General features: G+C 38.5%; 1 protein-coding gene across 2 annotated transcripts in view; it reads right to left on the bottom strand.

Moving 5' to 3' along the window:
- Positions 1-760: 760 nt before the first annotated feature.
- DPYD (dihydropyrimidine dehydrogenase) overlaps positions 761-27,074 on the bottom strand; it is a 542,988-nt gene continuing 516,674 nt past the window's right edge. For both annotated transcript variants that reach the window (XM_073356960.2, XM_073356961.2), the window contains 3 exons: positions 17,038-17,181; positions 6,958-7,098; positions 761-2,338 (listed from right to left, as the gene is read on the bottom strand). In XM_073356960.2, coding sequence (XP_073213061.1) covers positions 2,168-2,338; positions 6,958-7,098; positions 17,038-17,181 — 456 coding nt within the window. In that variant the 3' untranslated portion in view covers positions 761-2,167. The remainder of the gene's footprint in view (positions 2,339-6,957; positions 7,099-17,037; positions 17,182-27,074) is intronic.

Raw genomic sequence — 27,074 nt, 5'->3', positions numbered from 1 at the left:
TAAGCGCTGTTCGTCGTTAAGTTGAATGCCGTAAAGTCGAGGACTTCCTGTAGCATTTTTATGCAACCCTCCCCCAAGCATACACTGCTTCTCAACCAGCTTCTTGACTGAAGGAGATTCAGGGGCTGTATGTTTAGAATCTCAAGACCTAGCTCCTCCTATAATGTTCCCAACAGATGGAGTTTGTTCTCATGGTGAAAGCCCTTCAGCTGAGATGCGGATAAGATATTATTATGGGATATAGAGGCCCAAGGCCTCCAACAAAATTCCACGGAAATATTTGCTAAGCAACACAAACATTTGTTACCACCTCAGTGTGCAAACAATGAAAGGAGAGAGCAAGAGAAAGCTTTTAGTTGAGTCACTAAAGTCCATAACTGCCAAAGGGTCACATCAAGTACGAGTGAGCTGTCAGATTATGCCCGAGTAGAGGAGATACTTTCTGCAGGGTAAATGACCCATTAAAAAAAGCTAGACAGGCAAAATATGTGTGTGTGGAGGAGGAGGAGGAGGAGTCAGAGCATGGAAAAGAAGGATGAGGATAAAGGAGGACAGAGATTTTTGAGAGGGGTGAGGAGCACGTAACATGGCACCCTAAACAATAAGCGTGCATATGTAACTTAACTTATTAATTATCTTGGAGTGAATTTTAGGATCATGGAAGACCACCTGACAGCAAACTTAAAATGCCACATACAAGAAAACCTGTTCAGTAAATGAATATATACAAAAAAACCCCAAGTTGATTAATGCTGTTTATTTATAATTAGGAATACATATGCAAACAGAAGAACAGAAAATTCTGAAATGTGTATAATCAAAGGTTATGAATTTTCCTGATCACATAATTAACTGAACAGATACATTATTATTATTATGAAACGTATGGCTTTGTATGCAGACATGGGTAAAGAAAATAGCAATACATTTGTATGAGACAGCTCCTAGTGAGAATGAAAAATAGGCTAAGGCTCTTTAGCAATCCTGGCAAATCTATATTTTGTTTGGGCTGTAACATTACTGTAGCCAAACATAACCACTAAGGATGAATAATGGAAGGGGGAATAACCCTGTACATGTACCATAGAAGCTACGTCTACAGTATGAGCTAGGGGTGTGATTCCCAGCTTGCATACACGTACTCGTGCGAGCATGAGTATAAATAGCAGTGTAGACACCGTAGCACAGACAGAACAGGCACAGCTCGTGCTAGGTCGATGGGAACTAGCACGAATGTGTTTACTTGAGCTGGAAATCGCACCCCTAACTCATAGTGTAGACGTAGCCATCGAGGGACACAGAGAGGTAAATATTCCATTCTCAAGTAATGAAATCTTTGAACTCTAGCTGCTGAAGCATTAATTGGCATAATTAAAAAGTTATTTATTTAGAATATGTCTACGCAGAAAACAGGTTGGTAATAATCAAAACCTGAGGTAACACCTGGATTTTGTAATAACACAGTTTAAACAATTTTAAGAAGTGTGCTGCGATTGTTTAATAGAGGAAAACTAAATCTAGACACCAATTCAAGTCATAAATGTGAAGAGTTCAATATAGGTCAATAGTTAGCAAATTTATTTTTAGAAGATTCTAATGTAAAGTTGCATTGAGGAAGCATTAAGAAAATACTCTTTTGTACACTGTAGCAGTTGAAAGCGATCAGTCCAGATTGGAAATGCTATTTTAAAGCGCCTTTCACTTCTTTTCATAGACAAATAGCACCCTGCACTGCTTTGTTTGCATAGTACGTAGCTAATGACAATTTCAAAGAAACTTTTTAAAAATTAAATGTAATGTTTAATTACAAAATGTCTCCTTGGAAACAGTTTCCTTGTATGCTGAATTGCAGTTAGTTAAAAAATGCTCAATTATGTTTAAAACTAGAAACTCTATAAAGCTTAAACATCAGCTACAGCAATTTGCAAAAGAAAAAGTTGTGCTTTACATAATGAACGACTGACAGCTAATAACTGACTAACTGCTGCTGCTCTGAAATCTAAGAAAACAGTTTGCCTTAAAATAATCACTGGAGAAAATAGCCATCATTATAAGGGCTATCAACATTACGTGTTTTAATACAGTTAAAATTTCAAGTACTAATTGGAAAGCAAATTTACCGCATCCAGGAAATGTAAAGTTCACATTAGCGGCTGGACTGATCACCTCAGCACATTGGGTTCACAGCTAAGGGCAGGCCTCTCTTTGGTGCATAAGGTGTTGTCCTGGAAACCATTCTGATGCAGTCAATAATAGGGCAGACACTGAGACACAGATTGCAGCCTGTACAACTGTCAGTAACGGCGGGCAGGTGGGTTTCTGGATCAAACTGTATAGCCTGCAAAGAGAAATAAATAGTATTGATGTCACTTATCGAAAAGGTCAGAAATAGCCCCATTGTAGTATCTGCATTTTACGTACTACAGTACTCTGTGCTTCAAGACGTGTGTGTGTGTGATACTGCACTGCAGCTATAGCAACCGTTTAAATTCTAGGGGCAAAAACACTTTAAAATTAGAACTGTAGGGCCAATTTACTCTCTGCTGAAAGCCCTGCATCGTAAGTTGAGTTACACAAAGGATGAATATGGCCCACAAAGTTTAAACTTCCATTAAGATATTTTTCCTTCATGGGAGGAAAATCTTTCATAACACAGCAATTCACCAGGTTTATTGGTACAGAAGAGATATCCAGACCAGTCCTGTATGGATTCTACGTGAGACAGACTGCAAATACCATCATGGGTGGGGTTTTTTTACTTTTAGTCTCTGCAAGATGCAACAATCTAATTTAATAAAATCTAGTGAGGAATGGCACATACTTTGCCACTTGTGATTCATTTTATTTGCAAGCCTTAGAAAGTTAAAAGGGATATCTGGGCCGGGAGCAGACAGGGCTGCTTAATTTCTGACGTTTCCAAGGACTGAGCCCTCATTAATGATTAGCGTGAAAATTATTTTTAATTCGAAGTCATAACTGTAGCTTCAATAAGTCACCTATAAAAGACCAGTTAAAAAAACAAAATCAGACTAACTTCACACTCTTCATTGATTAAGGAACAAACTGAGTAAAAAAGAAACAAACAAAATGTTGGCTATGTATATTAGAGGAGGAAACTTTGTACCGGCTGAGAACTAAAGTGGAAAAGTCAGGGAATTCCATGTTAAAAGTTTCCCCTACAACTTTCATTCTTCCCTTGCAATGTATTAATAGTAAGATCTTCTGATGTATGATAATTGGGGCTCTGAATGTGGCCTTTTCCTACCCTACTGTACCAGCATTAATCAAAGGAGACTCATGGGGCATAAGACTTACACAGGCACTCATCTTCATGCCCTGGGAGTAGGTAGAGTGACCTTAATGAAATTACTGACACTGTGTAAAGTGAAACGTACGCAGGTATTTCCAATATTGGGAACTTGGTGAGATTCTCTTCAATTACTTGCAGGCAGGCTTTGGAGGAAAGGGAGTATTCGTTTCCTTCTGAAATCACAGGCAGTGTTTTTAGGAGAGGTTCTACAGTCTGCTCCAGCAGCAGCACTGATTGCTTTAAATATGGCCTTCTCTGGGCCTTCCCAAGCTCTGACACTCAAGAGAACAAGAGATCTGAAGTTTCCCAATGTGTATTTAGGTGTTCCACTAGTAAAGAGGCCCATGAATATAGTAGCAGTAGGCTGACATCTCACTCTCTAAAGTGTTAACTTAACCAGCCTGAACCTCCAAGTTTTGGTCTGGTTTGAGAGAGAAATAAAGGTTTTGTATGTTAGAAGGACTAGTTCATCTATCTCTATTGACAATGCATTTCTTGAAGGGGATAGTACATGGCGATGTGGCAACGATTAACTCAGAAGTTCTGATTCATTTGTGCTCAACTTCACATTAATTACACCTTTTTGCTGTAGTCATACTAAGTGAAGTCTCTGCAGAAACTTCAGCAGGCTGAATATATGTTGGAAACACAAAAATTTGCATTCAGCAGAAGACAAACTGGTTGTTTTTTTATGTTTGATCCCTTTGCAAGTAATAGATGGAAAAAAACGTTCTTTGCATCATGAAAAGCCTCAGGGGTCTGTCTGGTTTGTTTGGTTTTTTTTTTTTGGTTATTGCTGATTTTTTAAAGTTATATCAAAGCAAGTTGCATTAAATGTGAAATCAACTCTTACCTCCCTAAGGGCTACATTCTCCCCTATGGTGAGAAATCTTATGGAAGGGAAAACATTACTGCAAAACTTCCATGCACTTCAGAGCAGAAAGGGCAGTTTCTTGTGGTTGTTAAAGGCAGTGCTGCTTTCTCCTTTTCGTGGGCACAATAATTAGAAGCGAAGAGGCAGCAACAGCCACCTCTTTAACCACAAAGAGAGTAAGGAGACACAAGTAGATATAGGGCCATATTTCCTGCTGACGTAAATCAGTGTAGCTTCACTAATGTGAAGATTCATATCAGCTGAGGATCTGAGCCATGGTCTCTATCTTAAATCAGAGTATCTTCTCCTATGCATGGCTCACTGGCCCCCTTCACATTCTTGCCACCATTGTCGGTTTGGAGGTATGCTACCATGATCCTCAGCCACACCTGCATATTCCTACCTGCTATGTAGAAAGGTCTTTATATTATGTATTTTGGATTAGTCTGGCACATGGAACCTGTAATTTAGGCAGGTGTTTTAAGTAAATTTTTCCACTTTAGCCCATGGAAGATTGTTTGGGGTATCTAGCCTTACTATAAATATGGTACTATTCTACAGTAAAATCCCCCAACACTGCAGTATTGTCATCGTAAGGGCCAGTATTTTAGATTGTTACTGTAGAATACTGTAGAACTTTTTATAAGGGCATCACCATAATGATCTTTTGTAACAGAGATAGTTATTGTGGGTCTGTCTTGTCCTCTGTGTCCCACACAATCCTATCATATTGAGCGCTGCTTGGTTTTTTGCTTTCTGTGCATTAGCCCTCCCCCCCCCCTTTTTTTTTTTTGGAAATGCCTCTATGGCGTCAGATGCCTCTGAGTGCTTCATTTTCTGGTAACCTCTGTTATCTAAATCAACTTTACAAACTGCTTGCTTGGTGCATGCAGGCACTTACGATATCCTGCATATTGCCAGGTAGCCTTTGCCAGACTTGCAGTCTGATCTGCCTGCCCCACCTCAGCGAAAACTCACACCCCTCCAGCCTGAAAACTGCCAATGGACATGCTGACAGCAATAGCTGTGTAAGAGGAAAACAAGTGCTGCCCTTGTGCGTGTTTAGTAATCTGGAACTTCTTGTCCAGTGTGTATCCATGTTTCTCTATTTGTGTAAGGACCCAGAGGACTGCTAATGTCCTTACACAGAGTGGTTAAAAGACTTATCATGGTTTAACTGCTTTATTTACCAAACAAATTTTGATTCAAAATGAAAAAATGGCTTTTTGAATTTGAATTTTAAAACTGCATTTGCATTTACAACATTAAAACCATTTCCTATTGGGATAATTTTTGCTAATAAAATAGCTTAGGGTAGTTGGGTGAAAGCTTAGGTCTCATGACTCTCCCATTACTATGACATGGTTTGGTGGACTGAATGGAGATTTGAACCAAGGAATTCTGCTCTATAGGGCTTGACCCTGCAGTGGAGCAGAAGAATGCTGTGAAAGCCTGGGGAGCGTTGCTACTTATGATCCAGCTAAGGGGAGAGGGCCCTGCAGGCTCCTAGGCCAGGAGGAACACTCAGCATCATTACTAAAAAAATTAGTCTACTGCCATAGCAAAGTCTGGGTTTAGATTAAATATTCATTTTCTCCTATCAGTCTTTTAAGTGCTTGGCTTTTCCCCAGATTAATTGTTGTGGTAAGTGATTTTTACAAAGACAGGTTTATTTCTCTTACTATATTTAGTTAAAAATCAGTTTTACTACCAAACACACTGAATTCAAAATAAAGTAAAAGCCACTGAAAAATATAACATTGTTGCCTAGTTAAAACACAGCCCCCTATACTGGGTGTGCAGGAGTCATGAAAATTAATACTGCAAGGAGTATTGACTTCTATAGGGATTCTAGTGGATCCTGCTTTGGTTTGAGAAGAGAACAGGTCACCTAAAATGGCTGATCCCGGCTCTTATCTTATCTTCTTATTGGATGGGTAAGTCCCTCAAAATCCTGCAGATGTGCAATGGTAGGGCAAGGAATAGTTCACAGAATTAACAGTGAATTTCTCAGAACTATATGTTACTGTACATGGTAGAATTCAAGGAATACATAGTTTGCTTTGAACAGTTCTCCCAACTCAAAATAATGACATATGCCAGGTGCAGTGATTTCTGGGTGTATCAACCTACCAGGCCGTCTCTTCTTTAATCCCTGTGGAAGTTAGTTCATCATATTGGAGGGTTGATTCACAGAGAACTGGAAATTTTTCCCAAATCAGGGCTGATTCCAAGTTAGTTAGTTTGACAAACCTCAGGCAAGGTTTAGATTTTTGAACAGGTATCTGGCAGGTGGGCATATTTTCTTTCTTCTCACTGCCCTGTGGGCTTGATGGGGCAAATCCTGCCCCCTCTCCCTTAGTTACCTGAGAACCTTTGAAGAATTGAATTTGCAGCAGTCCATACTGGGTCCTCCTTTATTTACTTCCCATCAAAACCGAAAAACCAAAACAAAGTAAAACAAAAAACTCCTGATGATGTAGATGTCATAGAGATAACTTCTGAGGGACTAAAAGAGGCTGTGAAGTGGAGTTTCAGTTCTATTCAACACAAATCTCCGACAAAGTCCACAATAACTGGTGCATGGACAACCCCTACAATTGGATCAGTCAGGGTTCTCTCAGTATAACTTGGGAGCATGCTGGTGTTAAAAGCCAATATTTTATACAGCTATTTTTGTCACATGCTCGTTAACAGAAGGTGGATTGTTTCTGTCTCAGCAACAGAAAGATAACTCACTGTGCTTTTTTGCTAATTACAGCCATGTTCTTACCTGGTAGCCAGAATCATTACAGGTCATGTAGCATTTGCCACAGTTGATGCACATTTCCTTGTCAATCAGAGCCACAACTTGCTCTGTGTTGTTAAGCTCACCATATGTTCCAATGTACTGCAGTGCTTTTCCAATTACATCCTAGGGAGAAAAAACAGAATCATTTAGAAGATACCCAAGTTTTGTTTTTTTTATGGTTTAGTTGTTGTTTTTTTATGGCCATATAAGAGCATTGTACAGTATTTTAACATGGGAGTTTCTTGCAGACACTACGGCAATGTTTACAGTTTTTGAAATAAATGTTAAAATTTGCCAAGTTTCACACTTCCTCTATCGTAAAATGTAGATAAAGGGTATTGAATGTATATTAAATTAAACTGCAGGAAGATCTACAAGTGTCTGTCTGTCCACATTTAGCATTTAGCACTTGATTTTAAATGCACTATTTAATTAATTTTTGCTTGGCCAACATTGTGTAGCACTACAGGGAACAAAATGGGACACAAAAGAGAAGTGACATGACACATGCGATCTGGGTGTCCTTGGTCACTTTTCATTAGCACAGATTTAAGAACTCACTGCACGAAAAGAAAGGGGCATCCTTAAACAACAAAGGACAAAGAGAACAACAATTGCTTTTCTCTCCTTAGAAAGACAAGCAAATGGCTTGAAAATCAGCTCTGTATTTCAAACTTACAATACCGGGGCCTCATTCCGCAAAACCTTATTCAAGGAAACAACACTTTTGCTTTCAAGCGGACTACCTGTGTGAATGGAAGTTTGCAGATCCCTAAATACTTGCTGAATAAAATGCATGCAATTATACTTAGAGAAGGCTAAATGTGACACATCAGATGCAAACAAGTTCATCTCTCTTAATAAACAAAAGGTAGAAAACATTAATGTAAACCACTTTGTGCTTCCTGTGTGTTGTGCTTGTCAGCACTTTAGTAGGGTGGGTAAGCATTATATTTCCATTTTACACATGGAATACCAGATGCACATAGAAGTTCAATGACATGTCCAAGATTACAGAGTGAGTTGATAGCAGAGAGGGGAATAGGACTCAAGTCTCTAGGGATTAATTTAACTGTCCTCAGCAATCCCCCAAAGAAAACACTGTAAGAGTATGTTACAGTGATTGTCTTTGGTTTTTCTCACATGATGCAGAACATTCCCATGCCGTTGTTCATTGTGCCAGCAATGCCCTTCTGTCATGTACATTGGCCAGACCGGACAGTCTCTACACAAAGAATAAATGGACACAAATCTGACATCAGGAATCATAACGTTCAAAAACTGGTAGGAGAACACTTCAGCCTCTCTGGCCACTCAGTAAAAGACTTAAGGGTGGCAATTCTGCAACAGAAAAGCTTCAAAAACAGACTCCAAGGAGAAATTGCTGAGCTTGAATTCATATGCAAACTAGACACCATTAACTTGGGTTTGAATAGAGACTGGGAGTGGCTGGGTCATTACACATACTGAATCTATTTCCTTAAGTTAAGTATCCTCACACCTTCTTGTCAACTGTCTAAATGGGCCATCTTGATTATCACTACAAAAGTTTTTTTCTCCTGCTGATAATAGCTCATCTTAATTAATTAGCCTCTCACTCACAGTTTATATGGCAACTTCCACCTTCTCTGTACGTATATATGTATCTTCTTATTATATGTTCCATTCTATGCATCCGATGAAGTGAGCTGTAGCCCACAAAAGCTTATGCTCTAACAAATTTGTTAGTCTCTAAGGTGCCACAAGTACTCCTGTTCTTATTGTTCTTTTTGTTTATTTGTTCATCAGATTAAGTGGAATGTTGCTTGACACATGAAGCACGCAAGATACTTCAGCAACAGAGAAAAACAGTTGTAACTGTTTTATAAAGCATAGCAGAACACAGTGTTTAGCGGTACTCAGGCTTGCTATCTCTGTGTCTCTTCCTTGCAGTAACCATACAGGTAACCCACACAGTGAGGGGCAGGGAGACTCCTTACTCTGTCTGGTTTCAGAGTAACAGCCGTGTTAGTCTGTATTCGCAAAAAGAAAAGGAGTACTTGTGGCACCTTAGAGACTAACCAATTTATTTGAGCATGAGCTTTCGTGAGCTACAGCTCACTTGTCTGTGATTTGGGGACATGGTCATTGGGTCAATAACAATGACATTCCACTGCCCGAAACCCTCTCCTGAGGGAGTTGTAGCAGCTGCAGGCAGCCCAATCAGTAGTTGATGGGCTGCAGTAGCCTCCGAGGAGCTGCTGCAAAGGTTGCTCCATAACATTCCTGGTGGAAACATTCTAGCACAAAGCTCATTGCAGAGGGTGACCTGATTTCACCCTTGACAAGCAAATGGGGTGATTCGCTATCTTGCCCTGAATCAATATACACAATCAACTGTGCCCAAAGCACATGGAAAGTATTCCCTGTCTCACATCCTGTCTTCACAAAAAGAAGACTGTGTAGTTATATATATCTATATTAAAAGTAGTATTCTACAGTGCTTGTATTAAAAAGCTGCCATAGTTACTCTATATTCCAAGCACAGGGAAACCAGGTATTTCAGATACTGCTGTGTGCTAACTGTTAGCATATGCTGAATTTTTAATGCCCTATATTTTTAATGTGTGTACTGGCATTGGCAGTAAAAGAATGTTACTGTGTTACTAGCCTCATGGACAGTGATCTTGGGGGAAAATATAACTGAATTCAACCAAATCATGAAATCAACAAAACTCTCAATTTTTCCCATCGGACAAGGCAACTCCCTGTACATACCTCTGACTTAATATGCCTTGCTGCATTGTCTGATTTGCTAAAAACCATTGACAGAAAGTTGTTGATTATGGCAATTCACTTTGTGTGGAACACAGTGAATTTCAGGTTTGGGATTTACGCTGTTATAGGCTATTTAACTTCCTGCTTTCTGACTGTGGGGGGATTGAACACCAACACATTTTTAAAAGCTGCATAGTTCTGTAAGGTGCCTAGATACTGTGCGAAGGGGCTCTCTAAATTGTCTTTTAACAAAGGACCAGAGGTTGCAAAATCTGTTAAAATAATGTTAAAGATTCTACATAATTAAGATAAATTTGGACTAAATAATGAAAGCTGTGTGACACTAAGGTAAATTTTATCTCTTGCTTCAAAAATATGCATAACTAAAAGTACGTTATAGGAGCAGCGGTACTGAATTTCTACTAATTTTCCATACTAGATCAGGGAATAATTGTGATTATCATTATGGGTTTGATCCGAGCCAATTGAAACCCCCGCAGGTTAAGCTACATCTGAGAAATAGACAACCTCTGTCTAGAACTGCACACAAGAACTGCACTTTAAACAGTTTAGCTATCATCTGCATGATCAAAATATCTGATGTAAAATTCCCCCCTTTTTCCTCTTGTACTCTTCAATGGAACATACAAAAATACTTATTATCCAGGAATACAAAGTATTTTATCAATGTACCTTGCATCTAGTTTTTGAATAACCAATTTCCTGTTCCATCCTATTGTAATCTCTCAAAAATGCTGTCCATTGTGAAATATGTAAATGTATATTAGTAATCTGCTTTTATTTATATTTGTATTACTTATTAAATTAACCATATCCAAAGCCTTATTTTCTAAAATTTCAGAAACCACAAATTGCTGCAGGACTGGGATTCAAAAACTAAGGGGTTTTATTATTATTCGGAATGACCTTATTTTCAGAGATGCTCATCACTCCCAGATCACCCGGATGCTACCTCTCAAAACAAGATACATATAATCTTAGCTGTTATGACTGCAAAGGAAAGCTTTAAAATGTGAATTAAATGTAGACTGATGCTGCCTGGTCTTCCTGAGCCTGCATAGAGTTTGAGGGGTGTGAATGGCTCCCATTCATCTCCAGAAGCTGGCCTGAACTCTGAGAGTTAACAATGATAATTTAAATGACAATATTATTATATAGTATGAGGTGACATTTTCAGCTAAGGCACCTAGCCATCACTATAATGCAGTAGCAGAATCTGTGTGGGGGTATGGGGAGGGAAGTTTCTGTCAATGGTTGCTAAGTCAACCACCATATCCGCACACAGAAGGAAAAGGAAAGTGCAGATGCATCTCTTTCCCAGTGCCAAATTACTCAACTGCCTTTTCTGTAACACCTCAGCGCCTGCTTAAGTGCTTCAACTGTTTTTTGCCAACAGTTGAGACCTTCAGCTCTCACTTGACAACAACTACAGGGTATTAGTGCCTTTTCAGCATAAAAATATGGCACACTGAATATTTGAGGATAGCATAAATATGAATAGAAATTAATTTTCATATGTATTTTCATATTTAACTTAGAAAAAAGAGAGTGTGTGCATTTTCCAGGTTGCTACTGAATTCAGTTTGGGAATCTTGCAGAGACCAAGGAATCTTATTGCAAAAATCAGATCCATGCTTGCTAAAGAGTACATATGCACTTGTTCGTATTATACCTCTCACAGTTTTAAATAGTGTAATCAATTGGTCTATCGCAATATTAGATACTATGTGATCTCTTCATTGACTAATAGATGCAGAATCCTCCACTGTGTGTCATGAATCCACATGGTGTCTCTGTGTACTAAATTTTACATCTTCATTTTAGAGTTGTTGAAATTATATAAAACCAGTGTATCATATAAGTGATGCAGCTTTCCATTGACTGCTCATGGTCTTTATGTAACGACATAGAGAGATTTCTGAGGGTAGAAGATTCTAGCAGACAAAGGTATAGCAAGATCCAGTGGCTGGAAGCTGAAGCTAGACAAATTCAAACCAGAAATAGGGTGCACATTTTTTACAGTGTGCATAATTAACCTGGACCAATTTACCTAGGGATGTTGTGGAATCTTCTAACATGGGAAGGCTTTAAATCAATATTGGAGTCTATCTGAAAGCTATGCTCTTGTTCAAGAATCATTTATGGACTTGATGCGAGAACTACTTTGTGTAATTTTATGGGCTGTGTTATGCAGCAGGTCAGATTAGATGATCATAATAGTCCAGTGTTAGGAACACTAGACATTCCCATAAGTATATGGAATAAATTAAGCTTAAGGAATCTTCCCCAGAGATGACAATTAAAAAATGGTGTGTGTTGTGCTAAGTTTTCAAACTTTTAGCTTCTTACAGCACACATGAATACACTGGGGTGGGAATTTAGCATCTCAACTATGGAGGAGGAGATGTTTACCACAATATGCTGTGTCAAACATATATATATATTACAAACTGTAAAGAGTCATTGTTGTGGCTCCAAAATATTGTGAAAATTATTTTTTTATACCGTTGGACAGTTCTTTTTTTTTATTAGTGTCATCTTTAGAGCAAGATCTTTGTCTTTATTTAGCGGTAAAGTGCCATGTATATTTAGATGAGTAAAGAAACACTGATAGTACTTACATGATGTTTTACAGGTGCAATGTCTCAAAATACCTCAGAGCTTCTTGCTTGGATCAAAAAGTAAATGTTTGGAAAAAAATAGTGAAGCAAAAAATAGCTGGCTTTTTTGTTTAAAGTGCAGTTACACACCAAAAAAATGACTCTAAATGGCATCAAGGGGTTCCATGTTTATTGTCTCTCAGTGGCCTCCAGATTAAATTTTCGCAGTTTACAGTACGATGATGTTTTTGCTAATTACCAGCCCTGAAAACACAGGGCAGGTTCTAAAAGTCAAGCTGTGTTCTTTCTTGCTTGTGCATTACCACCAGCAATAAAATCCTGCAAGCTAAATTCTGTCCTTAATTATTCTATATGCAATCACACTGGTTTTGAATTCTTCCCTCAGTTTTACCTGTGCAGCCCTGTTCTCATCAATAGGGATGCACAGGTATAACTGAGAGCAGAATTTGGGTCGGCAACTGCAATTAATGAGCAATTCTGTTGCTTAGAAGTGAATCAGAGTAGAATCCATTAGCTATTGACTTACTGGTGCTAACAAGAGTAAAAACAGTTAAAACTCATTTTGTCATGAAAGTAAATAGATACGATTTTGAATACACACAAGGAGCAGTTCTGTTGAGTAAGATGGTGTTGGTTTTACACAGTGACTTTTATTACTATAACTGCATTTTAAATGGTAACTTGTAAAGTATTTTAAGGTGATTAGCTTTTCATTAACCATATTAGCAAAACTGTATTTTAAAATAAAATTCACAGTTCATGCTTGGTTTACTGTTTACTGTTGTAAAACATTGTAAAACACAATGTGCCCAAGAGATGAGGGACATACATTGAAAGGAATCCTTTTATTACAGGACAGTGCACAATACTAGTATTATGTTTCCTAGATGAAATCCAAAGAGAGCACATATGTCTGTGATCTTATTGTTTATTTTCAGATCTAAAGATCCATTTTGGCATATTACACAAGTGAATGAAAGGTTCATCTGCTAGATTCTTTGAGCACTCACATGTCAACAGCAACAGAGAGTAGGGGGACACAGAGTAAAAGTCTGGAGTATATAATGTGGAAGACTGGTGGGTGCTAAATTAGTGTAAGAGAAAAATAAAGCCTATTCTACGAAAAGGCTAAACAGGTTCTCAAATCTGTGAGACATGATGGTGATGATGAAGTAAGCACGGAAGAAAATGATTCAGCATCAAGCCATAAATGTATTCATAACGCATTCTTATGTTTATATAACAATATTTATCCTGAGGGATCCCAAATCAGTTATTTATTTCTGTATAGGCATTTGTATAGTTCTCATGATCATAGCATTTGAGTGCTTTACAACCTATACATCCATAGATTGTAAAAAGAATCAGTCACTCCAGGGGAGTCCCGCTATTAGGGAGTAATTAAAGAGAATAAGTACATTGCTGAGAAGCTAAATGATTTGCATTAGTCTTCACCACAGAAGATGCTGGGGAGATACCTACTCCTTCTGATAATGAAAGTGAGTTGCTGTCATAGATAGAAGTATCAAAAGAGAAGCTGGAACAAACTGATAAATGAAAGAGGAACTGGACACCAGGACCTCAAGGCTACACCCGAGAGTTCTGATGGGTGAGCTTGAGCTGCTAACAAAAATATGCAATCTCATGAAAATCAGCCAGTAGAATGAAAAATAGCAAATGTTGCATCTGTCTTTTCAAGAAGGGCTGCTCTGTGATTTACAAATCTGTAAGGTTTACTGTGGTAAAGCAAGTCAACTGATTGATTTGTTAACTAGATACAGAATTCAAACAAACAAACAAAAAAGCCAACAACTTAGAATGATATGATAGACACAAGGCAATATGTGTAAAGGAAAATTGTGCTTCTTGAATCTATTAGAATTCCTTGAGCATGCCAACAAAAGTAGTGAATAAAGGAGAAGCAGTCGGCAACTTTTATTTGGACTTTCAGAAAGTCTGTTTTAGATACTATTATGGAAAATACAGAGTCCTGGCGATGGCTTAGAATCTTGCTAAAAGGCAGAAAATAAAGAATCGAAATAAAATGATCAATTTTCAAAATGATAAAAGGTTAACACAAGGGGATGCTGCTAGGTTTTGTTCTAGGACAGGTGATGTTTAATATGTTTAGCAGTACTCTGGAAAAGAGGATGAACAGTAAGCTGGCAAAATCTGCATTGCGTTTAGATTAGACAATATTACAGAAGCCCTGAAATACTTCAGATTTACCTTACAAAACTAAGTAAATGGGCATCATGATGGCAGGTAACATTCAATGTTGGCAAAAGCTAATAATATACATCAGAATGAATACTCTGAACTACTTATGCCAGTTGAGATGATATAATTTAACTGAAGCCACTCAGGAAAATGAGTTGGGCATGAATGTAGACAGCTTAATGAAAACCTCTGTTCAGTATGTCATGGTGCTCAAAAAACAAGCAAAATGTTAGGATACATAGAGAACAGAACAGAAGAAAACATGACCAATATTACAATTATACCATTGTACAAATCAATAGTATACAAAGCCCTAGAACAATCAGTTTAGTTCCAGCAATCCCATCTTTAAAAAGTTATGTTAAAAACAGAGTAGATTCAGAAACAGAAAATGAAAGACGTTATGGCCATGGAAAAAGGAGGAGCAGTGAAAGAGATGTACAAAATAATGAAATGTATAAATCAGCAAAACTGTGTACATGGACAATCGATGAAATTGAAAGAGAACAAAATCGAAAATTGATCAAATACTTCTTAAAAACACAATTTACCTCTGGAACTCATTGCAACAAGATATCATTGAAATCAGAGCCTCAGTAGGATTCAGAAAGGGATTAGACACAAGCTGGACAATGAGAACATCCAGAGTTACATTTGTTTAAGAAGGGATATAAATACTCATTCTTTAGGGCATAGATCTGATAAGGAACGGTTAGAAAGAAACTTCACTTGGCAGTTTGTTCCATAATAGTCCACTATGGTTTTTCTTGCATCTTCCTTTGAAGCATCTGGACCAGTCACTGTTGAAGACAGGACACTGGACTAGATGAACCACTGGTCTCATCCAGTATGCCTATTTCTATGGCCCTCATTTTCTCTCTCTATGTAGGTATGTAGGAATCACTTCATCCACTAATATAATACAGCCATCTCTGGGTGCTGTTAATAAGCACACAACCAAACTGCACAATGTTTTGAGTCAGGAGATGAATATCACATCAAATTTAAATTATGGGGTGGGGGCAAAAAGCGGAATTTGGCAGATTGTAAATACTCCATATTAGAATTTTGACCAAGAAATCAGAAATAACACCAGTACTTTTACATGGGATCTTTTAATGACCACATTAGTTTTTTAGTCACAGCAGCACAGTGTCTGAACACCATTCTGGAGCACTGGTTCAATACCAGAAGAAAGGAAAGAATATCATTACTGAGTCATATATGGCTGCCTGCAGCACCCTGGGTGAGGATAGTGGGCCTCCTATCCACTTACTGATCTAACTCAAAATGAAACCAAAAAAGAAGTGGAGGTAATAGAGCCATGCAACCTGTTTGACACAAGATGCAGAAGTGCTCAAAATTATCCTACTTTTGACTTCTAGCTGTGTTGGCAAACTCTGAACGTTATGTGTATTTGCAAACTTTTTGCAAAACTTTTCCCTCTCTCTGCATAGCTATAAATTTTATTAAACCACTGTTTGTGGTGTATTTCAAGTTCAAGCTTCATTTGGTGGGTTAGTTCACAGAGACGAGGTCACATAATGAAAGTCACATGGTATTTCTCCTTTGTCCTTGATTGACTGAAATTCTTCTATGTGATCGGGAAGGTTAGCAGAAGTCATTTTCATTTTGTATCATAGGGGGAGGCTGCACTGATCGAGATAGATTTTTTTTTCTTTTTAGCCCTTGGGTCTGTCTGAGCGCAATATGAAGTGGCCTTAGAACACTTATCTTCTGTAATTTCCCTACTGGAATTATTGGCTACTGTGTCATTATTATGGTGGGGAAGGAGCAGGGAGAGCTCGGGTATATAGGAATGAACATTAGGTTGTGACATATGAGACCTGAGAGTTGAGGCTTTATTTTGACTTTATCGCTGAGTCACTCTGTGACTTAGGAGAAATCAGAGAAATCACTTAGGCCAAAATTTTCAAGTTTTAGGTATCCAACTTGAAAACCTAGGTCCTGATTTTTACACATGCTGAGCACCTGCTATTTCAATTGAAATCAGTGAGAGATGTGAGCACTCAGCACCTCTAAAAATCGAGATCTAGGTGTCTCAAATTGAGCAGCCAAAAATGGATGCATCCAGAATTAATGGAGACTTTTGAACATTTTTACCTTACATTTATTCCTCAAAATACCATCTTCTCCCCACATGCACCTTTTTTGTTCTGCTTCCCAGATGCCTGTTGAATTTGACAAGTGTCATTAGGGAGAAGAACACACACTTCTACATGTGAAACACAACTCTTTTCCCACCAACTTTGTTTAAAAGCTCTGAGAGCCTGCGTAGGAAAATTGGTTGTCTTTTTCTTGACACTCTATTTCATGTTGTATAAGAAGCTTACAAACACAATAACCAACAGCCAATAATAATTGTTTGCATCAGCAGTGCGGTGGCTGATCACTATTAAATATATTTATTTAATTCTGTTACCTTGACTGCTGGAATGGGCTTCTTGGGAATAAAATGCTTTTTCTCAGGCAGTACAACAGTTGTGGTTTTCTGCTTCAGTTTAATCTTGTTCTCAGCTATTATCTTTTTGCGCTGCTCAAGGTAAGGTCCAAAACTAGGCAGTTTCTAAATTGAAAACCAGAAAATATGCTATTTAGCAAGTATATAAAACGCATAAATGAATATTAACAAAGGGCCAAATCCGAAGGTCTTGCTGAGTGTTGATTCATTTCTTATTCAGGAAGGCTCCCATTGAAGTTGATGGGATTCTTACTAAGAAATGAATAAAACTGAGACATAACTTCAAAATCTGACCTCAAAACAATAACAGAGTTTGAATTATACACTAACATAATACACTAACAAAAAAATGGCTGTACTGCAGACAACATTCAACAAACTCCTAACCTCCCATGGTGCAGTTGTATTGTACACATATAAATATTGATCACCTTGTATAAATAATTCAAACTCAACTTTATTTTTACAGTACATGGAAAGATATGTATTATATATTATATAATCATAAAAGTAAAGATCAGCTTAAGAAACTCCACCATTGTTCAATATTACACCCACTATGATACCCTATTATACTAACTATAGTTTTAAAGGTACATGGATGTGCCCATTGACTTTATAAAGCACACACAGATCCTTGTGATATGATGCCTCGAATCAGGGCCTGTTGTAGTAATGCTAACAAATGCCAAGTGAACACTAAGATGATTTAATTTTATTCATTTCATAATTCTACCTCTATTCACAGTCCTCACTCTCTTTTTAATGTCTGGGCTTGCTTAGACAAATACTGCTGCTGGAAGACATCTCTGAATGCCAAAATGTTCTGTCTCAGCCAACATCCTAGAACTGCTGGTTCAAGTTTCAAAAGATTACTAGAGACCCTCTCACCCACAATCATTTGTCTAGATGGTAGAGATTTGGAAAACTACTGCTTACTAAGTCCGCGTGACCGAGTAAATTGCTGTGAATTAAAAATAACTGAAAAACCTGGTTCCTACTTATGAAACAGAATGAGCCCTGGGAAAACTTGTTTTTTTTATTATTTGAGCGCATTTAAATGGAGTGGATAAACTAAGCTCAGAGTCTAGTCTAAGTGCAATTATATTACAGTAATTAGTATTTAGTAGCGGGGGATAAATATCCTAGATTGTTATCGTGAGCATTAATTCATTGTAATAATTTCAGCACGTCAAGCATGTCCAACTGGAAACAATGTCATCACAATAAATTTAAAGGGACAACGTCAACATGAATTTTTAGAATAAATTCTTAAAAAACATTCCAGGGTTTGACACAGTACCTTTTTGGTAGTGTCCTCTGAATAATTTTTAAATACTTTAATTAAAAATAATATTAACAGTTATTCTATTCCCCTGCTGGTATTTACATGGAAAAGTTCCTCACCAGTAATTATTTCCACACAGGAGTCCCACTTCTGGAGCGTCAGCTTCCTCAAGTGACAAAGGGTGGATCTCCCTAAGCTGTTTGGTTTTTGGCACTCTAAGTCTGCTAACTGGCAGTTTGGCACAAGTGTATTTTCTGTTCTCCTGGAACCTTCTCATTTCTCAAGTGTGCTGGAAGCAAGAGTCCTCTTAAAGATCTCATTTATGTACATTGTGTGCATTCCCCAGAATTCAGGAGATGGAGATCATCTCAAGAATGGAAATAAACTTAGGCTTGACAACCCCTACAAAACAGAAACTCTAACTTTGAAGGGAGGTGGGTGAAAGAGCGGAAAATGTGTGTGGCAACTTCAAAGAAGCAGAATTATAGATAAATAATTTCCCTTTCTTTACAGATGCCAAAAACACAGGAGTCCCATTTTTGGAGAGTAAAAAGAGTGAGGAATGTTTTACAATTAACTTGTATAAACTTCTGCAAGCAGAAGTAAGAACAGAACTAATATTTACTCCTGGGGGAATTCTGCACCAAAAAATTAAAAATTCTGCAAATGCTATCTGTCAAAATAACACTATATAATCACCCCAGTTTCAATTATTTTGGTAATTTATTTCAAAATACCTGTCAGCAAGTATGATAACAATACAGACACACACAAAAATTCTCCCAGGAGTTAAGGGTTAAAGAAACCCCTATAACAACCCAGTTCCTGTTTCTCTGCCCCCTCCACCACAGGGCCCAGTTGTATCCTCCCAACCCCCAAGCCCAGCCACTCATACTCCCTACCTGCCTGAGCCCAATGGGGGCCCTCCCTGTCCCAGACACTCAGACCTCCTACTCCCCAGAGCCCAGGGATCTAGAGGGAGAAACAGCCTGATGCTGGGTCCCGAGCTTGCACGGTATTTTCTGCGCGCCACCATCTCCTTTCTTCAGGGAATGCTGGGATCTGCAGCTGCCAAGAACCCTCCAGCTCCTCCTCCCCCGCCCCACACCCTGATAGTGTCTCCTACTTGCGAGCGGGGCTCTGCCAGGTCTAGCAGCCCCTAGTGGTGGCCAGCACCACTGCAGCCCATTTCTACGGGGGAAAAAGGGAAATTCTGCGAGCACAACATTAATTTCTGCAAAATTCTAAACTGTGCAGTGGCACAGAATTCCCTTAGGAGTAACATACACCAAAGTTAAAGAAGGCCTGTTCAGAAAAGAGACAACCTGAACAGATAGTGCTGGGGAAGGGAGAGTTTGCATCCGTCCCTTCTAAACAATGGGCTCCAAAGATCATGGAAAGATCCCCTATTCTTAGCAATGAACATGGGGCTGTCTGCAAATTGAAAAGACCCAAGGCTGATACCATAGCCTCAGTAGGGCAAATGATGACAGAAACTTTTCTTGCAGTATTGTCAGGCTGTATCAGCTAGAAAAGTACATCTATGGCCTTCAGAAATTTTTGAAACAGTCTTGTGCTGGCTTCTGATTGGTTTCCAGAAGGAATTTAAGGCATTGGTTTTGACCTCTATAAATGATGTAATACCTGTGTAACTGAGAGCCTGCTGCTCCTCCTTATACTACTGATGCAATGGTGGTGCTGAAGATAAAACCTTATGAATGAAAAGGGAAGGGGACTGATGAGACAGCATTTTTGGGAAGGGCGCTTGATTCTTCCTTTGTATAGTTAAGGAATCAATCTTCTGACTTTAAGGGCATGTTGTAAGTCTAATTTATTTTGTCAGGTTTTTAGTGAAGTGGCAGGCTCAGGGATGGATATTTGTTGTTCTGATGATGGACAGCTGCTAAAATCAGATCATCTTTGGGGATGATGAGCAAAACTTTGTGTTGTTGATCCTGAATTTTTACTTTTGCATATTTTTAATATTTGACAAGCTCCAAAAGTTAAAGACAGGAACTGTGAGAATACATGTTAAAATATGAAGTATAAATATATAAAATAATAATTTTGTTGAAAGTGGAAAGTCCACAGTTTGTGTGATTAATTAAGGGTGCAAATTAGAGAAGTGTGAATTATTGAGGCAAAAGCCTTTCTTCATCAAAGAAATGCACAAATCAGTTTTGACATGGAAAGTTTCAAACACTACAATTTACATAGTTGCTGGGTAGAATGGAGAGAGGCCATTTTGAAATGGGTCTAATTTCTTTCGTGCCATAAGGATGTTTCTACTGATGTGTTAAATATTAAAAGGAAAACCTGATCATTTCAGTTTAGGGCCAGTGGTAACTCACAACAGATAAACCAAATTTTATCAAACATGCTTTATGATTGATTTTTTTCCCAGTCAGCCAGAGACAATTTCCATCTGAAAATATTACTTTTGCTAATATTCTGAGAGAGTAAAATTAGTATTTCTTTTAACTATAAACAACACCTCACTGCATAGCTCAGGAACTCAGGAAGTGGTTTATAGAGGGTTTCTCTTGCAAATAGTGTACAGACAGTCAGAAAGGTGATAAGACTGCTGATCTTTCAATGCTTTCATTTCAGACAGCTTGGCTTGGAATGCTATTTGAGGCAGTATGCAATTTTTTATTGAACTGAATTATTAGATATGCTAAAAATGGAGCTGTTGAATTAACTACTGGAAAGCTGGATATTTAAGATGGTGATTTCATTAAAGCTGTCACTTCACTTAGAGGGGAACTTTGAAAAAACTCACAAGGTGTTTAGGAATACAAGTCTCATTGAAAGCACATTCACTTGGACTTGTGCTCCTAAATCCTTTGGGTGCTTTTGAAATTTCTCCCAAGATTTCTTGAATATATGTTTTGAGATATTTTTTAAATTTCCAAAATAAAAATGTAACTAAACTCCCTACAGATCAGGATATTTTTTACATTAATACCTGCACAGAACAAAAGATTCAGTGTGAATATTTGAATTGTTTCATGGATGTGCAATCACTGGACTTAACTGATCAGTTAGAACATATTTCTGCCTCTGTAGATAGTTTATTTCTACTGTAGGGGGTATCAGCAGTGGGGCGGAGGGGAGGGGAAGGGGAGCAAAAAGGGACAGTAAAAGGTATTCAAAATCTCAGTTCATTATTTTCATACCGTGAGATTGTAACTGCCATCCAAAACAAGGCGCTGGAAGTATTATGCTGTACATTTTTAAAGAAAGGAAAAACTTCTTGCTAAAGACTTCCAAAAGCTGCATTGTAACTGATGAACAGTACAAGTCTCTAGCAGCATTGTGATTTTTGTTTCAGTAGTTTCTATAGGGATTCATCATTGATGAATTTGTTCTCACCAGAGAAGCTAAACCCTGCTCATTTAAAGATAACCGTATCTCCCACTAAAACTGTCTCTATCCAGATATAAAAAGCATTACACTGCCAATAGAGAACTGACAACATAATGAATCAACAATGAAACCTTAAGCCAGCAAAGCTTTAAGGTGAATAAGTTTGTTTTGACTATAATGTATTCATGGCTCAATCTAAAGGTAATCGAGCATATTATGAACTAGAAAAAGTGCTCGTTCCTAACAGTAAAAGGCAGTGGGTAGCTTACATTTTAAATGGTCATAATGTTGACAGGAGAAGCAGCAAGTAGCCTAAATGGAGAGGAGACACCATGATCTAGTGGACAGCGCACTGGACTGAGAGTCAGAAGACCCAGATTTTATTCCCAACTCTGCCAGTGACCCACTGCGTAACCTTGGGCAAATCACTTCACCTCTCTGTGCTTCTGTTATGTCTTGTCTGTTTAGATTATAAACTCATGAAGGCAGGAAGTGTCTCTTGCTATGTGCATGTACAATACCTAGTACAAGTGCGCCCTGAGTTCAGTTGGGACCTCTAGGTACTACTATGATACAAATAAAAATAACCACATTTTAAAGAACTGTGCTGGATCTGGTATATTTGTATCCTACTCATATTTTCTTAATATAAAAAGAACACGGAAAAAGAATTGTTTTCATAAATAGGATTCTAATAGGGAACAGTAGAGGAAAGACCTCAAATTTATATAAGCAGTCTGTAAACTTCTGGTGATTTAGGAGGAAGAGGGGTTTGTCACAGCTCTTTACAAAACCTTTTTCCATCGTGACTGAAGACATTTTCCATGTCAGACATAACTTCATTTATCCAATTTCCATGACATGAGGGTCTTGTTCTTAGATATGCAGGCACATAGCCATTTATTTTGTAAATTCACCCTGTGCACTTATAAGTTCTAATGATTTTACATGATACCCAGTGATGAATCTCCGTGTATCTGGAAGCAGAATTGAAGTCAAATTGTCTTATTTAGTAAATTTTATATTTTTTCAAGTGTACACATTACTCTGCACATAGCAAAACTGGTGAGAGAGAGCATGACAACCAAAGAAATAAAAGCATCACATCTGCTGAAATGCTAGAATAGCAGAAACAGTCAACATGGTTTTAAAGAGAAAAATATATGGGAGTGGTAGTGACAACTACAGGAACATGGTCCCCCATACTTTGCAATTACATAGCTATGCAAATGGCTGTATAAATCTTCTCTCTGTAAAGTCACTGCATAAATCATTGGCAGCGCTCTATAAATCAACCAAAATGCTGCCTTCTCTGGTTCTTGAGTTTCTCTCCCTGCCAATTTGCTTTTCTGCCTGCCTGTTGCTTTGTTGAGTGCTTTCCCTCACTGAGTCCTCTGCAGCTGCTCCCAGAATGCAGTCCTTGAAAGGACAGAGTGGGAAGCAGAGAAGGGAAATTCTGCTTCCTCCATGAGAGCTGCAAGGAAAACACAGATGGCCAGCACACCTGGCCACCTTCTTACGGGCAGGGGTTCAACTGATCTTAACTGCACTGGCTCCACAAACACCTATCTTACCTGTGGACCAGTAAAAGAGCAGAGTTTCCCCCCTGTGACTCTTAGAAGGTCTGCAACTGTGAAGGCTTCTGCCTGGCTTTGGGAGCTTAGTGAGATAGGCAGCTGGGGGAGAGAAAGCTAAGTGAGTTGGAGCTATGGAGATTCTTGACCAGATTGGGGAGAGGGTTACCAGAGGAATTAGGAAAGGCTGTGGGCAAATAAACTTGGAGCAGAAGGGAAGGGAGCCATGGGAACCATTAAAATTTCAACTAGTTAGGCAGCTGCCCCCACCAGGGGATTCATTAAAATGTAAATCAGGTTTGTGTGGATCACAGCACAAAGTTTTTAAGATTGTCTGTCTCCCACTTGATCATGTGGAAACTTTGTATGCCTGATGCACAAATTTTTACCAGTGAACCTGGTTTCAGTTTTATTGTTTCCTCCAGCTGCTTTTGAAAACCTCTTAGACTGTTTCCTTCACGGCAATGTGCGTTTAAGATGGCTGCAGTCCTTACCACATGATTTAAGTCTAACATGTTGCATAGTACTCCAGACCTTGACGATAATTAAGACTGCATAATATTTTCCATTCTAACCCCATTTCCAGACTCTTGTAACTTTCAAAAACATCTGCCCTGTATGGTAAAATTTTTCCTGGATTGATGTCTGCCTGAAGATGATTTCCCTCCTCCCTCCCCCCCAAATGTGAGAAAAGTGGTTCTATTATTTCCAAGAAGGAAGAACATGAAAACAGACATCTCCCAGTATAAAAACAGCTTTATGATGTTTTTGGAAAAAGCTGTTAAGCCAAAAGAGCTATGGGTAGAAAGTTGTAATTTGTCACAGGAAGAGTTGTCACTGAGACAAACTGTCTTTGAGAGTTCTAGTGAAAAGTGGTTTGCAGGGTCTGAGATCTGAGCCTTTGAAAATGACATATTGTGCATACACAGAACATTTTGCATGGACTTTTCTTGGTAAGCTCATAAAGTGCACAACTAATGAACACCAAATATCAATGACAATGGAAGAAATGAAACTGATTAATATTAATTCTTATTCTTTTGGACTAGATTCTCTTAAAAGCCATGGCCCTTTTATCTGGCAGTGGAAAAGGACCATCAACTGGCTGAATTACCACAGCTGGGGACTCCCACAGAAAAGAGGTGTTATCCATCTGGCATAAGAGTTGTGTAGGGTCCGCATAGCCAGCTCATACAAGCCATCCCTAGCCTCAAATAAGCATAGGAAATGTGCAGGAGGCAAGTCAAGGAGGCATGGCAGGAGCATGCTGCTCTTGAGCAGTCTCCAACTGACAGACAGCTCCTTGGTGCTATAGACTAGATCCCCAAAGCTGCTCTAAACAATGGCCAGGCCAGGGCCAGCACAGTGCTGCAAACAGCTCCTTTGTAAGCTCCTTAACCTACGATGCAAAGCAGTACTGGGCAGAGCAGAAAATGTGTCCTTTGAATTCAGCAATTCACACACTCTCATTGCCCTGTTTCTCTATGCTGAATCTTCATTTAGACTACTGTCCTCATGGAGGAAGAAATTACTTTCAGAATAAAAGACAGAAGAAGAGGCATTCTGAAATTCTTTACAGAGTATTTTGCCTTTTAGTTATTTTGTTATTCTTTGAGTTTTCTCTTTGTACCTTTGTTTTATCTGCTTTGTCATCATTTCTTTCTAAATACTATACAACTGTTCCTCAGATGCTTGTTTCTTGTAATCTCTATTCTCTAAATGTTGTGTGGATACCATTTTGTCTGTTCTCTAAACCATGTTTACCACAAACAGGTGAGCTCACCCCCCATCCGCTACAATTCTGAGATCTGGACACAAGACTAAATGCCACTTTAGTCTGTATTTTAGGAAACCACATTATCATGGTCTCATAATGATGTATATAGCACCACTTTTGTGCATGGGTGTTATAGCTGCTATTTTAAATAACTGCATACAATTATTCTCTTGTATCCTGTTTTTTCAGTCTTTGCCAGCATTTTCTCCATGAGTTAGACATCACTACCCAGTTATTCTCTCTGTTGTGACACAGCTGTTTTGTTTTTACACCACTTTATATAGAGAAAAGTGAAAGATTTTAGGATTCCTGGTTGCTGTAGTGCAGCAAAATCTTTATGTTCCACAGCATAAAGTTTCTCTAGCATGAAATATTCATTAGATAAAAAAGGAGTTAACATAGCAAACTTCTGTGCTTACAATCAAAAGCTTTAATAACATGGATGCAAAAGTGTTACCTTCAAAGGGGGCGGAGGGGGGAGGAGGAGCAGAAGATAAAGATTTGAGCACATTACTGTGCTACTTCATGAACATCTGGCAGTCTGTCATTTAATAGACAACAACATCTTCTCTAAACAGAAGAGACTTGAATTCATCAGGGATTCCTGTAGTACAGTATGTGCTTAACTTAAGTACCTGCTTTCTGTGATTTCCATAGATTATCATATTCATGATACTGTGGAGTGAAAGCATTCTTCTCACTCTCTAACCAGAACATGAAAAAGAAATTAAAATATTGGCAGGCTCTTTGTCTCTAGTTTGTTGGACATGTAAGAAAAGGACTCTCCACCCATTTATGCTAATGAAATTCTGTCAGCTAAGCAGCACTGTAACAGGGATGACAGCAGAATGTCTATTAATAAATACCTGACAGGCTAGCAAACACAACTGTATTCAAGTGGTTTCTTTCAATAAACACAGATCAATTGTGCCTTAGAATTGGGAATGCTTTGTGTAAATACCAGTTTATCATCTATTTGTACCTAAAAAAAAATCCATTAACCCAAGATTCAAATTTTTTTGGATGGGATACATACGACACATATGCACACCTGGCTTATGTGCTGGTGATATTGATGTGGTAAACTGCACTGCCAAATGAAAAACAATAATTACTATACACTTTTGACTGCCCTACCTGCCACCCTGGTCATTAATTCTGATGTTCAGATACCACAGTGATGGGCACCCTTATAAAACCAACCACTGTCATGGCTTTAACCTTCCCTTTCTGAGGCAAATTTACTGAGGAGATGGTAGTTTACTAACTCCAGCAGCACCTAATATCTGTGAGTATTCTGGGCCCTTTCCAAACAGGTTTCAGACCAATTACAGTATGAAAGTGGTAAATCAGAGTAAAAATCTCTTTATGTCTATTGGCAAAAGACACATATCCATGCTGATACTGCCAGTTCTGTTTGGAGCACTGTCAATCATGAAATTTCCTTGTCTAGGCCCACAATAACTGGGATCCAGTAGATTTGGTTAGCTGGTAGGAGTTTTAGTTTCCCCGAAGGGTGATCACGAGAACATACTAGCATTTTACCATTGAGATTCCAGAAGAATGGACTCCTGTAAAGCTCAATGCTGGCACCAACTTTATTTAATGTGTTCACCAATGACCTACTGACCATCATCTCTGGGCAGTTCATGCATGCCAATGATAGCTGTTATAGAGTTCTGTAACCTGTTCCGAATCCAGTGGGACATGATTATGTGTCACAATTGGAACGGATTGGAAAATAACTCTACCCTCTTGGGCTCAGGTTGGGTCGCCTCTGGTGACCTTTTCCAGCCCTTGAGTTCATGTGGCAGCAGCCTGGCCCCAAATCTTTCCCAAAGATCTGCATATGGGTAGGGGTCAGGAAGTCACCCATATGTGCAATCTCACTGTGGCTGCACAAAGTCGGGGAGAGTTGATTTTGATACATCCTAATGTCCTGTCCCTGGATCCATGAAGAACATACTGTACAATCATGAAGCTGTTTGAA

The sequence above is a fragment of the Lepidochelys kempii genome, chromosome 8 (assembly GCF_965140285.1).
Source record: "Lepidochelys kempii isolate rLepKem1 chromosome 8, rLepKem1.hap1, whole genome shotgun sequence".
Taxonomy (NCBI): domain Eukaryota; kingdom Metazoa; phylum Chordata; order Testudines; family Cheloniidae; genus Lepidochelys; species Lepidochelys kempii.
The sequence above is the reverse complement of the archived record's forward strand: the minus strand, read 5'-3'. Positions and strand labels throughout refer to the sequence as shown.